This window comes from Protopterus annectens, chromosome 1.part0, assembly GCF_019279795.1.
Source record: "Protopterus annectens isolate FY-2018-M chromosome 1.part0, PAN1.0, whole genome shotgun sequence".
NCBI lineage: Eukaryota > Metazoa > Chordata > Ceratodontiformes > Protopteridae > Protopterus > Protopterus annectens.
The window spans coordinates 669,559,831-669,570,785 of NC_056725.1; the positions used below are offsets into that span (position 1 = coordinate 669,559,831).

Below are 10,955 nucleotides of genomic sequence, written 5' to 3' on the forward strand. Positions count from 1 at the left end.
TTTTTCCTCTTACACTAATGACATCTAATCTGGAAATTGTTATAAAACATTACTGTGAGTAGGGAAACACAATGACTCATGAGAGGGAACACCTGCATAATGCTGTCACTTTAAACTATGTCTCTCTGTAGACTTTTTCAGCATGTTGCCATTCTGCAGTTGTAACATATTCATAGTTGAGTTTTAATGTAATAGGCTTCCAGCAAATTCATTTCTTGACTTGCCATGAACCTGTGTGGTTAACTATTATGTCCAATTTGGTTTATACTTCTGTGGTCTTGAGGCAGCTAACTAGATTTTGCATTTTTTCTGGAAATACCTTCAATACCTGCTAAAACAAAATGATCTCTCTGTATGCTGTAAATATCTTAATATTTACTTCACCCAATAATACCATGATGCAAAGTAATGTAGATACAAGTTTTATAGTATTATAAACTCCTTACTTCTATATCCACCTGCATTGCAGTGGTCCGTGGATGGACATTGGCTGCAATATGTTTTGATTATTACCACAATGCCAACACTCAGTCCAGTTACATAGAGAGAAGGCCCTGACTATGACTCAGGTTGCCTGAGTCTGATGAGTGGCTCAAGTGTCTTACAGAGCCAGCAGGGAGGATTGGCATGTTTATCTTGTGGTACTGGATGGATCTTCTCATGACCCCTTGTGGAATCTGTGGCTCAGAGAAAAACTCTCACGCAGTGGTGTGTTAGTATGCAGTGGAATGTGGTTGCTGTGGTTGGACTGTCATACTCCCCAAGCCATACTGCATGGCCTTTCCTGCATATGCATATGGAATTATATCAAAGCAAGGACTAGAGTATAGGCCAGCAAAAATTCCTCACCAGCTGCAGTATGATAGCACCTTGGTTAACCTGTCCTACTCTGTAGTTTGCTGACAGGAGTAAGCCAACAGATCCTTCTCACAAAGTAAACCAGGGCTCTGTGTACAAGGTGGTCTCCAGCTAGAAGAACCTCATGGTGCAGATCACATCAGGGTCCTGCTGAACATAGGCAACTGTGGTGATGGGACACTAGGATCAAGCATGTAGGAGTTAGAGGTCAGCAGACATGGTGGGGGGGGGGGGCAATGATACAAGAAACCTTCAGTTTGGTGGATCTGACAGACCTGTGGATAACCTCATTGCAGCTTTCCACATGCCCTAAATCTTCTGGAAACTTCAATTTAATGAAAATGTCTCTATCTGCCCAATATTGCCTGTCACTTATTTCTTAAAAGTTAGGAGAACATGGATTCTCAGTTACGTGTGAAACACACACAAACATTCACTTAGTATAATATAAAACAATGCACATAAATATATTGTAGTGTCATATGAGTAATTATATCTAATACAATTAAAAATTTTGTATTCTACAATGTCAAACATTTACATACAGATTTTACACTCCCTGGATGAACTACAGTTGGAAATATGTTCTCAAACAAAAATGTCAGCTACAAGACATAATATGATAGTACAACAAATACCACAGACAACGTCTATGACAGTCTATGAAACAGGACTTCAAGTCCTGTAGTAAAAAATCCACTACAATGTTGTAGTTTAAGCATTTGCATATATATATATATATATATATATATATATATATATATATATATACATGTGTGTGTGTGTGTGTGTGTGTGTGTGTGTGTGTATGGGGGGATCCTAGGAACCTACTGCATGCATAGCTGCACTTCTGTAAACCCCATGTACTGACACTCATCCCCTTCTAGTGTCTTGTGCACTGCTCTGATCATTGACACATAGCATTACAGTAAGTCTGAGTTCAGTTTTGCCAAGACTTGATGAAGGCCAAGCACATCAAATAGTCTCAAAAGTTTAGAAATATGTGAGATTTTTCTCTTTTATTAATACATGTCTGGGTATGCATAGCATAGGGATATGTTATAAGCTATGTAGTTTTCAAGCCCATTCTATAAATTCAGCTCAGATATACATTTGGTCTTACTTAGTTTGGCAAAATTAGCACATATTGTTACACTACATTGCAATCTATCAGCATCTCCCCTCCCCACCCCAGTACTTTATGCACTGTTGTAATCTTGTCACACAGAGCTGCATGATACAGTATATACTATGTACAGTGACTCAACCCTTCTGAGTCCCTTATGCACTATACCAGTCCATGATACTCAGTGTGATGCCACTGTGCAGACTGTACACTGTCACTTAATGCAGCCAGGCCCTTATACACTATTCTAAACCCAGGTACATAGGGCTACTTTGCTGTGTACTCTGTACTGGCACTAATATTATTCTCATGGCTTGTACACTCCACACACAATTTTAATCTATGCCATATAATGCTATACTGCTGTGTATTTTAATAATACCGTTTAACCATACTAAAACCTTGTCTGCTATTAAAATGTAAGGTGAATAGTACTATACTAGTGCACACCTGACCAGTTTAGTATCACCTCCCCAGAGTACTTTGTGCATTATTAAACTGTAAAGACTGTATTGTTGCACTGCTGGTATCCTAACAATACTTTTCAAGACTACGCTCCACATCACCTTGTCTTCTCTTACATTGTAGAGAATACAGTACCACATTGCTAGCTGCCTTAATATTACTGCTCAGCCTCCATCTCCTGGCATTCCAGTAAAATGCAGGATGTAGAATGTGTCTCTGCTAAGCCCTTCCCCCTTCTTCTCACACTAATTTGACCATGTACTATCACTGTGTACACTTCTAAGTGGCCTCCTGAATAAATGGTGCACAATGCTTCTGCACTGTACACTTTTTATACTGTTGCCTGGTGCATAAACTGAGAACAGGATAAATTACACTTGATTAAAAAACAGTTGCATCCCCTAGCTGTAAAAATTTCTGTCTACTCTACATTTCATGTACAGTGTGATGTGAACCATGAATCAGTAGCCAAGAATTATTATCTGCTATTAACTATATACACAGACCACTGCTTCCTGGTCAGCCAGATGCTTTTCCTTATGTATTGCCCTATTCATTAATTTAAGTAATGGTCACTGGACAGCCAGACCCTATCCTGCCAATTATGAATGCAAGACAAAGAACCTAACACCAGACAGGACACCAGTCTATCTCTGGGTAGTCACACACACACACTCACACACACACACACACACACACACACACACACACACACACACACACACACACACACACACACACACACACACACACACACACACAGATGAATTTTGCATGTGTGTGTATATATATATATATATATATATATATATATATATATGTATATAATACACACATGTACACACACACACACACACACACACACACACACACACACACACACATATATATATATATATATATATATATATATATATATATATATATGCATATGTGTGCATAGATACAGATATATCTCGATCTCTATCTATATGTGTCCACACACACACACAAATTTAATATACTTTTATATTTTTATATATGTGTGTATATATGCTACAATGGATGATTAACATTTTAAGACAAGGCGGAAACTACAGTAACTGAGAAAAATTCACACAGACACAGGAAGGAAATGCAGACTGAAGTCTTATTGTGTAAATATAAAACAACTAAGATACCTAGCTGTTACCCTTGAGTTATAGTTTTATTTAATGTTTAGTGAATTGATATAAAATAAGTTTGTTAAATACCTCATTGGTGTTACCATTAAAATACATATCCTAAGTTTGCTTGTCTCTGAAACAGGCATTTTGCCTCTTTTTGTAACTGTGCTTGTACTGTAAAATATGGAAAACATTTATAAAAATAAAAAATCTGTACAAGGAATTAATTAAGTGGTAGAGTAAGTTAAAATAATTTACTACAGAAATAGCCAAGGAGTGATGTTATGTATGAGTCAAACATGCATGTAAAGTACTGCATGGAACACCTTCCCTTACTCTTTTTCTCAAGCATTATTAGTACTTTTCTTTGAAAAAATTAGCAGCATTTTTCAATGTTTTAAGCTGAAACTTAATCATTGCCAGTATATAATCTCAATATATGATAATTCTTCTTCTGGCTTTTTCCCGGTTAGGGGTCACTACAGCAGATCACCAGTCCGCTCATGATTGGCAGTGGAGTTTTACAGTGTTGAGTTGCCAGCCCAGTACCCAACCTTCCACAGAAGGCACACACATGCACACACTCACACCAAATTAGAGTGTCCAATCCACCTACTGCATGTCTTTGGGAGGAAACCAGAGGAAACCCATCTGACCACAGGGAGGACATACAGACTCCGCACAGAAGAAACTCAAGCTGAGGATCGATCCGGAGAACTTCTTGCTGTGAGGTGACAGTGCTAACCACTGCACCACCGTGGCCACCAGTATATAATAACGATTAAAGTATTAAAACAAAGTATTCTGTTTTACCACATTACCATAATAATATTAAATAGCATATAAACACAGATGACATACAATTCATTGTTTAGGTTATTATTTAAATAACTGATCCCCAAATAGAGCATTAGCTCGTAATGTCATTTGAAAACTATACACACACATGTAATATATGTGTATGTATTCATCTCTCGATATATATATATATATATATATATATATATATATATATATATATATATATGTGTGTGTGTGTGTGTGTGTGTGTGCATATAGAGAGTGAGAGATTTTTGATTTTTTATTTTTGGCTGAATGAGTGATGGTGAAGAGAACACAGCAAGAAGTTTGCAGTAATTAACACATGAGAAATCCTTCAAACACCCTGATACTCCACGGGCGTCATTTCTCTCAGGAGAGTCACAAACTATTTGATGAACTCCATAAGCACAGCCTAATTGTAAACTTCACCCTTAAAACATTATAAGTAACTTTTTGTCATATTGAGCTGTTCATGGTTAAACTATATATTTCATTTACATTTCCAAAGGCAATGTCTTACCGAATAAACACTATGACTCCTAATCTTGCAATATCCTGGTGAAGAATCTTCCATGATTCCTGAATAAGTTCCTTCTGGGATTCTGCAAGGGTTGAAAGATCTGATACCACTTCAGACTGTGTTCTTGAGCCAATAACTGTATCTGGTCCCATCTCCTCTAAAATTTCATTCACATCGGTTGTGGAATTGTCTGTTGCCCCAGCTCTTGACAGAGCACAACCCATTGTAATGTGCAGAAGGTCACACAACAAATGACAGGAGGCAACTAAATGCAAAGAAACTGGGAAATTAATAGTTTGTTTTTCTGTAGATATAGTTTCTGTTGAAGTAAACTGGAGCTATAGTTAAAAAATGCCTCTATCAACTGTTTGAAAAAAATAATGGAGACGTGAGATGCATATATATGTTGTAACAGTATCCAGAATGTCTCTCCAGCTCAGTAAACAAAAAATCCAGGAAGATAACCTATCACAATCTTCTTTGGCCAGCAGTAAAATTTCATTTGTATGAAGTATACATATGACTTGTAAAGATAATTAGAACATTCCTTCTGTAACACAGCAACAGAAAGGAAAAGTAAAATCCACTTCTCAGCTGTCAGTTAACTACAATAAAGGCACAGGAAAAATCTTTACTTATTTAAAAGGTCATTGCCAAAAAAATGTAGCCCTTATTATCAGAACAGTGAAAAGCTTTTCCATTTCTTCTTTAGGAAAAAAATATATATCCTGAACCTTCAGGAATTTTTTTTTAAGCAGAGCTGAAATCCCATAAGTGACAGAAGGCATAATTACTGTCTTCGTGATGACTGTCCTCCTTGAACAAGAGGAAGCTGAAAAAGGCTCATACAATATAAAAGGCACACAGCTCTCTGGGTCCTAAAGTGAACTGCATTCTGATCATCTTAATCAGGACAGACAATGAAAACTAATGAAATGCCACTCACATACTCATCATTTACAAACTAGAGTGTTGTGTAAATGTCAACAGCTGTTAAAGCCCTAATTTGTCATTCTGTTTAAACCACTACCAGAGGGAAGCCAAAGAAGGAAAAACTAATGTTCATGTTTGTGTGGTGTAAACAGAGGAACTTTATTAGCAATGCTTTACTGCTAGGGAAGTAAATGAGGTAGTTATTGACCTTAGAGATTTGATGATATTACTGACCAGTGTTGTGAAGCTAATTATTTTATACAGCAGTCAGGAGTATATGTTGCAATTCTTCAGAAGTTGCCACTGCAGCTATACTGTTTACAGTAAATACTTATTTGATGCATTTTATGCATTTGTTTACAGGGTATACAATTAAAATAAATGGACATTTTCCCAGGGGCTGTCTGCAAGCAATGTCTATGTAACTGACTTACTTATAGCCACACAGCTGACTAAAGGAGATTGCTAGAACCAAACCCATTGAAAGTTCAAAACTCTATGATGCTGTATGGAACTTGAAGACATCTTTAAAGTCTGCTAAGATTTCATTTGTAAGAAGGTGTCCATTTCTGAAAGGCGAACTTCCTCCTTTTCCTGCAATGCTTTGTCATTTCTTGGCATTTCTTCCACTTTGCCACTTCCAGGCATTCTTTCTCACCCACAGATCACTGATACCTGCATAAATTGTACTATTTGGAATTAACATTAGCAGTACAGTGACAACCCAGCCATTGGGGATGCACAAGCCAGTGCATTTCTTTGCGCCAGTCCCAAGCCCAGATAAATCGGGAGGGTTACGTCAGGAATGGCATCCGGTGTAAAATCTCTGCCAAATAACATATGCGGACAACAGTACAGATTATCCGGACAACAGTACAGATTTCGAGGCCCGGGTTAACAACGACTGCCACCAGTACTGTTAGCCAACAGGGTGCTGATGGAAATTGGGCTACTGTTGGACAAAGGAGAAGAAGAGGGGGAAAGCATCCCCGAAAGCAGAAAGAGAGTAGGAAGGTTAGGAGTGTAGTAGCAAGGGTAGGAACTTTGAATGTTGGCAGTATGACTGGTATAGGGAGAGAGCTAGCTGATATGATGGAGAGAAGGAAGGTTGATGTATTGTGTGTGCAAGAGACCAGATGAAAGGGGAGTAAGGCCAGGTGTATAGGAGGTGGGTACAAATTGTTCTATCATGGTGTGAAAAATGGAGTAGGGGTTATCCTGAAGGAACAGTATGCCAGAGTGTTTTGGAGGTGAAAAGAGTGTCGGACAAAGTAATGTTTATGAAGCTGGAAACTGATGGTGTAATGATGAATGTTGTTAGTGCATACGCTCTGCAAGTTGGGTGTACAATGGATGAGAAAAAAAATTTGGAGCGGGTTGGATGAAGTGGTGGTGAGTGTACCCAAGGGTGAGAGACTGGTGATTGGAGCAGATTTCAATGGGCATGTTGGTGAAAGGAACAGAGCGGATGAGGAAGTGATGGGCAGGTATGGTGTTAAGGAGAGGAATGCAGAAGGTCAGATGGTAGTGGATTTTGCAAAATGGATGGACATGGCTGTGGTGAATATGTATTTTAAGAAGAGGGAGGAGCATAGAGTGATGTACAAGAGTGGAGGAAGATGCACGCAGGTGGATTATATCCTATGCAGGAGGGTCAGTCTGATGGAGATTGGAGACTGTAAAGTGGTGACAGAGGAAAGTGTAGTTATGCAGCATAGAATGGCAGTCTGTAGGATGATGTTGGTGATCAAGAAGATGAGGACAAGTGTGAGAGCAGTGCCAAGGATCAAATGGTGGAAGCTGAAAAAGGGTGATTGTAAGGTGGAGTTCAGGGAAGAGTTAAGACAGGCACCGGGGGCCAGTGAAGAGTTACCAAATAGCTGGGTAACTGCAGCAGAGATGGTAAGGGAGACAGCTAGAAAGGTGCTTGGTGTGACATCTGGACAGAGGAAGGATGACAAGGAGACCTGATGGTGGAATGAAGAAGTACAGGATAGTATACAGAGAAAGAGGTTGGCAAAGAAGAAGTGAGATTGTCAGAGAGATGAAGAAAGTAGACAGGAGTATAAGGAGATGAGGAGCATGACAAAGAGAGAGGTGTCAAAGGCTAAGGATAAAGCATATGGAGAGTTTTATGAAAGTTTGGACACTAAAGAGGGAGAAAAGGACCTGTACCAATTGGCTAGACAGAGGGACCGAGCTGGGAAAGATGTGCAGCTGGTAAGGGTAATAAAAGATAGTGAGGGAAATGTACTCACAAGTGAGAAGAGTGTGTTGAGCAGATGGAAAGAATACTTTGAGGGGCTGATGAATGAAGTGAATGAGAGAGAGAGAGAGAGAGAAGGCTGGATGATATGGGGAGAGTGAATCAGGAAGTGAAACAGATTAGAAAGGAGGAAGTATGGACAGCTATGAAGAGGATGAAGAATGGAAAGGCTGTTGGTCCAGATAACATACCAGTGGAACCATGGAGGTGCTTAGGAGAAATGGCAGTGGAGATTTTAACCAGATTGTGTAATGAAATCTTGGAAAATCAGAGTATGCCTGAGGAGTAGAGAAAAGTGTTTTGGTACCTATTTTTAAAAATAAGGGTGATGTGCAGAACTGTAGTAACTGCAGAGGGATAAAACTGATCAGTCATAGCTTGAAGTTATGGGAAAGAGTGGTTGAAGCCAGGTTAAGAAGGGAGGTGATGATTAGTGATAAGCAGTTTGGTTTCATGCCGGGAAGGAAACTACAGATGAAATGTTTGCTCTGAGAGTTTTGATGGAGAAATATAGAGAAAGTCAGAAGGAGATGCATTGTGTCTTTGTGGACTTAGAGAAAGCATATGATAGGGTGCCTAGAGTGGAGTTGTGGTATTGTATGAGGACGTCAGGAGTGGCAGAGAAGTATGTAAGAGTGGTACAGGATACGTACAAGGGTAGTGTGACATTGGTGAAGTCTGCTGTGGGAGTGATAGATGCGTTTAAGGTGGAGGTGGGATTATATCAAGGATCAACTCTGAGCCCTTTCTTATTTGCAGTGGTGATGGACAGGTTGACAGACAAGATCAGACAAGAGGCCCCATGGACTATGATGTTTGCAGATGACATTATGAGTTTAAGTACTTGGGATCAACAGTTCAGAGTAATGGTGAGTGTGGAAGAGAGGTGAAGAAGAGAGTACAGGCAGGGCAGAATGGGTGGAGAAGAGTGTCAGGAGTGATTTGTGACAGACGGATACCAGTAAAAGTGAAAGGGAAGGTCTACAAGAGGGTAGTGAGACCAGCTATGTTGTATGGGTTGGAGATGGTGGCATTGACAAAAAGGCAGGAGTCAGAGCTGGAAGTGGCAGAGTTTGATTTGTATTGGGTGTGACAAGGATGGACAGGATTAAGAATCAGTATATTAGAGGGTCAGCTCAGGTTGGATGGTTTGGAGACAAAGTCAGAGAGGCGAGATTATGTTGGTTTGGACATGTGCTGAGGAGAGATGCTGGGTATATTGGGAAAAGGATGCTAAGGATGAAGCTGCCAGGTAAGAGGAAAAGAGGAAGGCCTAAGATAAGGTTTATGGACGTGGTGAGAGAGACATGCAGGTGGCTGGTGTGACACAGCAATATGCAGAGGACAGGTAGAAATGGAAATAGATGATCCGCTGTGGCAACTCCTAACAAGAACAGCCGAAAGAGAAGAAGAAGAAGTACAGTGGCATAATAATCATCATTCCCAACTCACAGAGCTTTATCCTCACTTAAGATGCCTCCTCTGTGAAATGAGAATTTAATGTGTGAATCGGTGTTTTTCTTAGAAATATGGTTTTGAATATGATGTGTGAATCAGTGTTTTTCTTGGTAATCTGGCTTCTGACCACTTACCAATGACATGCTACAGGAGAAACTGAAAATCCTTTAGACTGTTGGTTTGCTCTTTGTGTGTGTGTGTGTGTGTGTGTGTGTGTGTGTGTGTGTGTGTGTGTGTGTGTGTGTGTGTGTGTGTGTGTGTGTGTGTATGTGTGTGTCAGTGTGTGTTCAAATTGTTAAATAGACTGGCTGGCACCCTATCCAAAACAGGTTTCTTGCTCTACACCTATGAGAGCAAGGATAGGCTATGGCTACCCTTTGGGCAAAAATGGATAATGCAGATATTGCAGAATGTATGAATACATTAATTTTATACAGAGAAGTTTTATAAAACTTCTCAGCTTTAAATAACCTGTATTATTACCATGTAGTCGACAACTGCAAAGGAATAATTTTATGGCATAAAATAGCATTGTTTATATGAAAAAATAAGGTTTGCTATGCATGCAAGTGGACCAGGAGTTCATTTGTTTCTTTTAGGCTAGTAATTAGGACAAAACGATAATTGTAAATGATACTGAAGGCAAAACATTTGAATAATCCAGCTCATACAAGACAAATTGCAGGTGGTGATGATGGTGATAAGGGTTGCAAAGTATACACACACACACACACACACACACACACACACACACACACACACACACACACACCATATTTACGTCACTTTATAACATCAGTAAATTGCTCTATTTATATGCACAAAAAAAGGGAGTTAAAAGTTCCCTCTTAGTAAGAAATTCAGGTGAGCTACAAGATGTTCATCGTGTTACCCTGCTGCAGTCATCACACTTGGGTTATCCTGTCATCAGGCGGTCCCGCAGTCGGCCTGAATTCCAAAGTCTTGGTCCAGCGTCGGTTGCTGTCGCTTCTTCCCTGACATCAGTGTGCCAGGGGTATATAAGAGGCATCCAATGCCATTTTCTTCAGTCTTTCTTGCCACTCGGTGCCCGAAGCAGAAGCAGTTCGCAAGTGCCGGTCGGCCTACACTTGAGATTTTCGAATCGAGTTTCAGTCCGAAGTCTTCAAAGCTAAGTACCCCATTGGGGAACCTTGTCCGATGTCAGAAAAAGTTAACAATTGCATTTCTTGTGGGAAGCAAATACCTCATAAGGACTTTCATTCTTTTTGTATACCTTGCCTAGGCCCAGACCACGATGTCACTGGCTGTCGGTTTTGTGCTAGGTTCAATAAGCGAACTATAAAGCGACGCTTTGATTTCGCACGACACTACTTCAGTAGG

At 39.7% G+C, this 10,955-nt stretch overlaps 1 protein-coding gene across 1 annotated transcript in view; it reads right to left on the bottom strand.

The window, feature by feature from the left end:
* NGB (neuroglobin) overlaps positions 1-5,745 on the bottom strand; it is a 1,021,120-nt gene extending 1,015,375 nt beyond the window's left edge. Inside the window, exon 1 of the mRNA XM_044062051.1 lies at positions 4,937-5,745. Within this exon, the coding sequence (XP_043917986.1) occupies positions 4,937-5,160 (224 nt within the window). The 5' untranslated portion in view covers positions 5,161-5,745. The remainder of the gene's footprint in view (positions 1-4,936) is intronic.
* Positions 5,746-10,955: the final 5,210 nt, after the last annotated feature.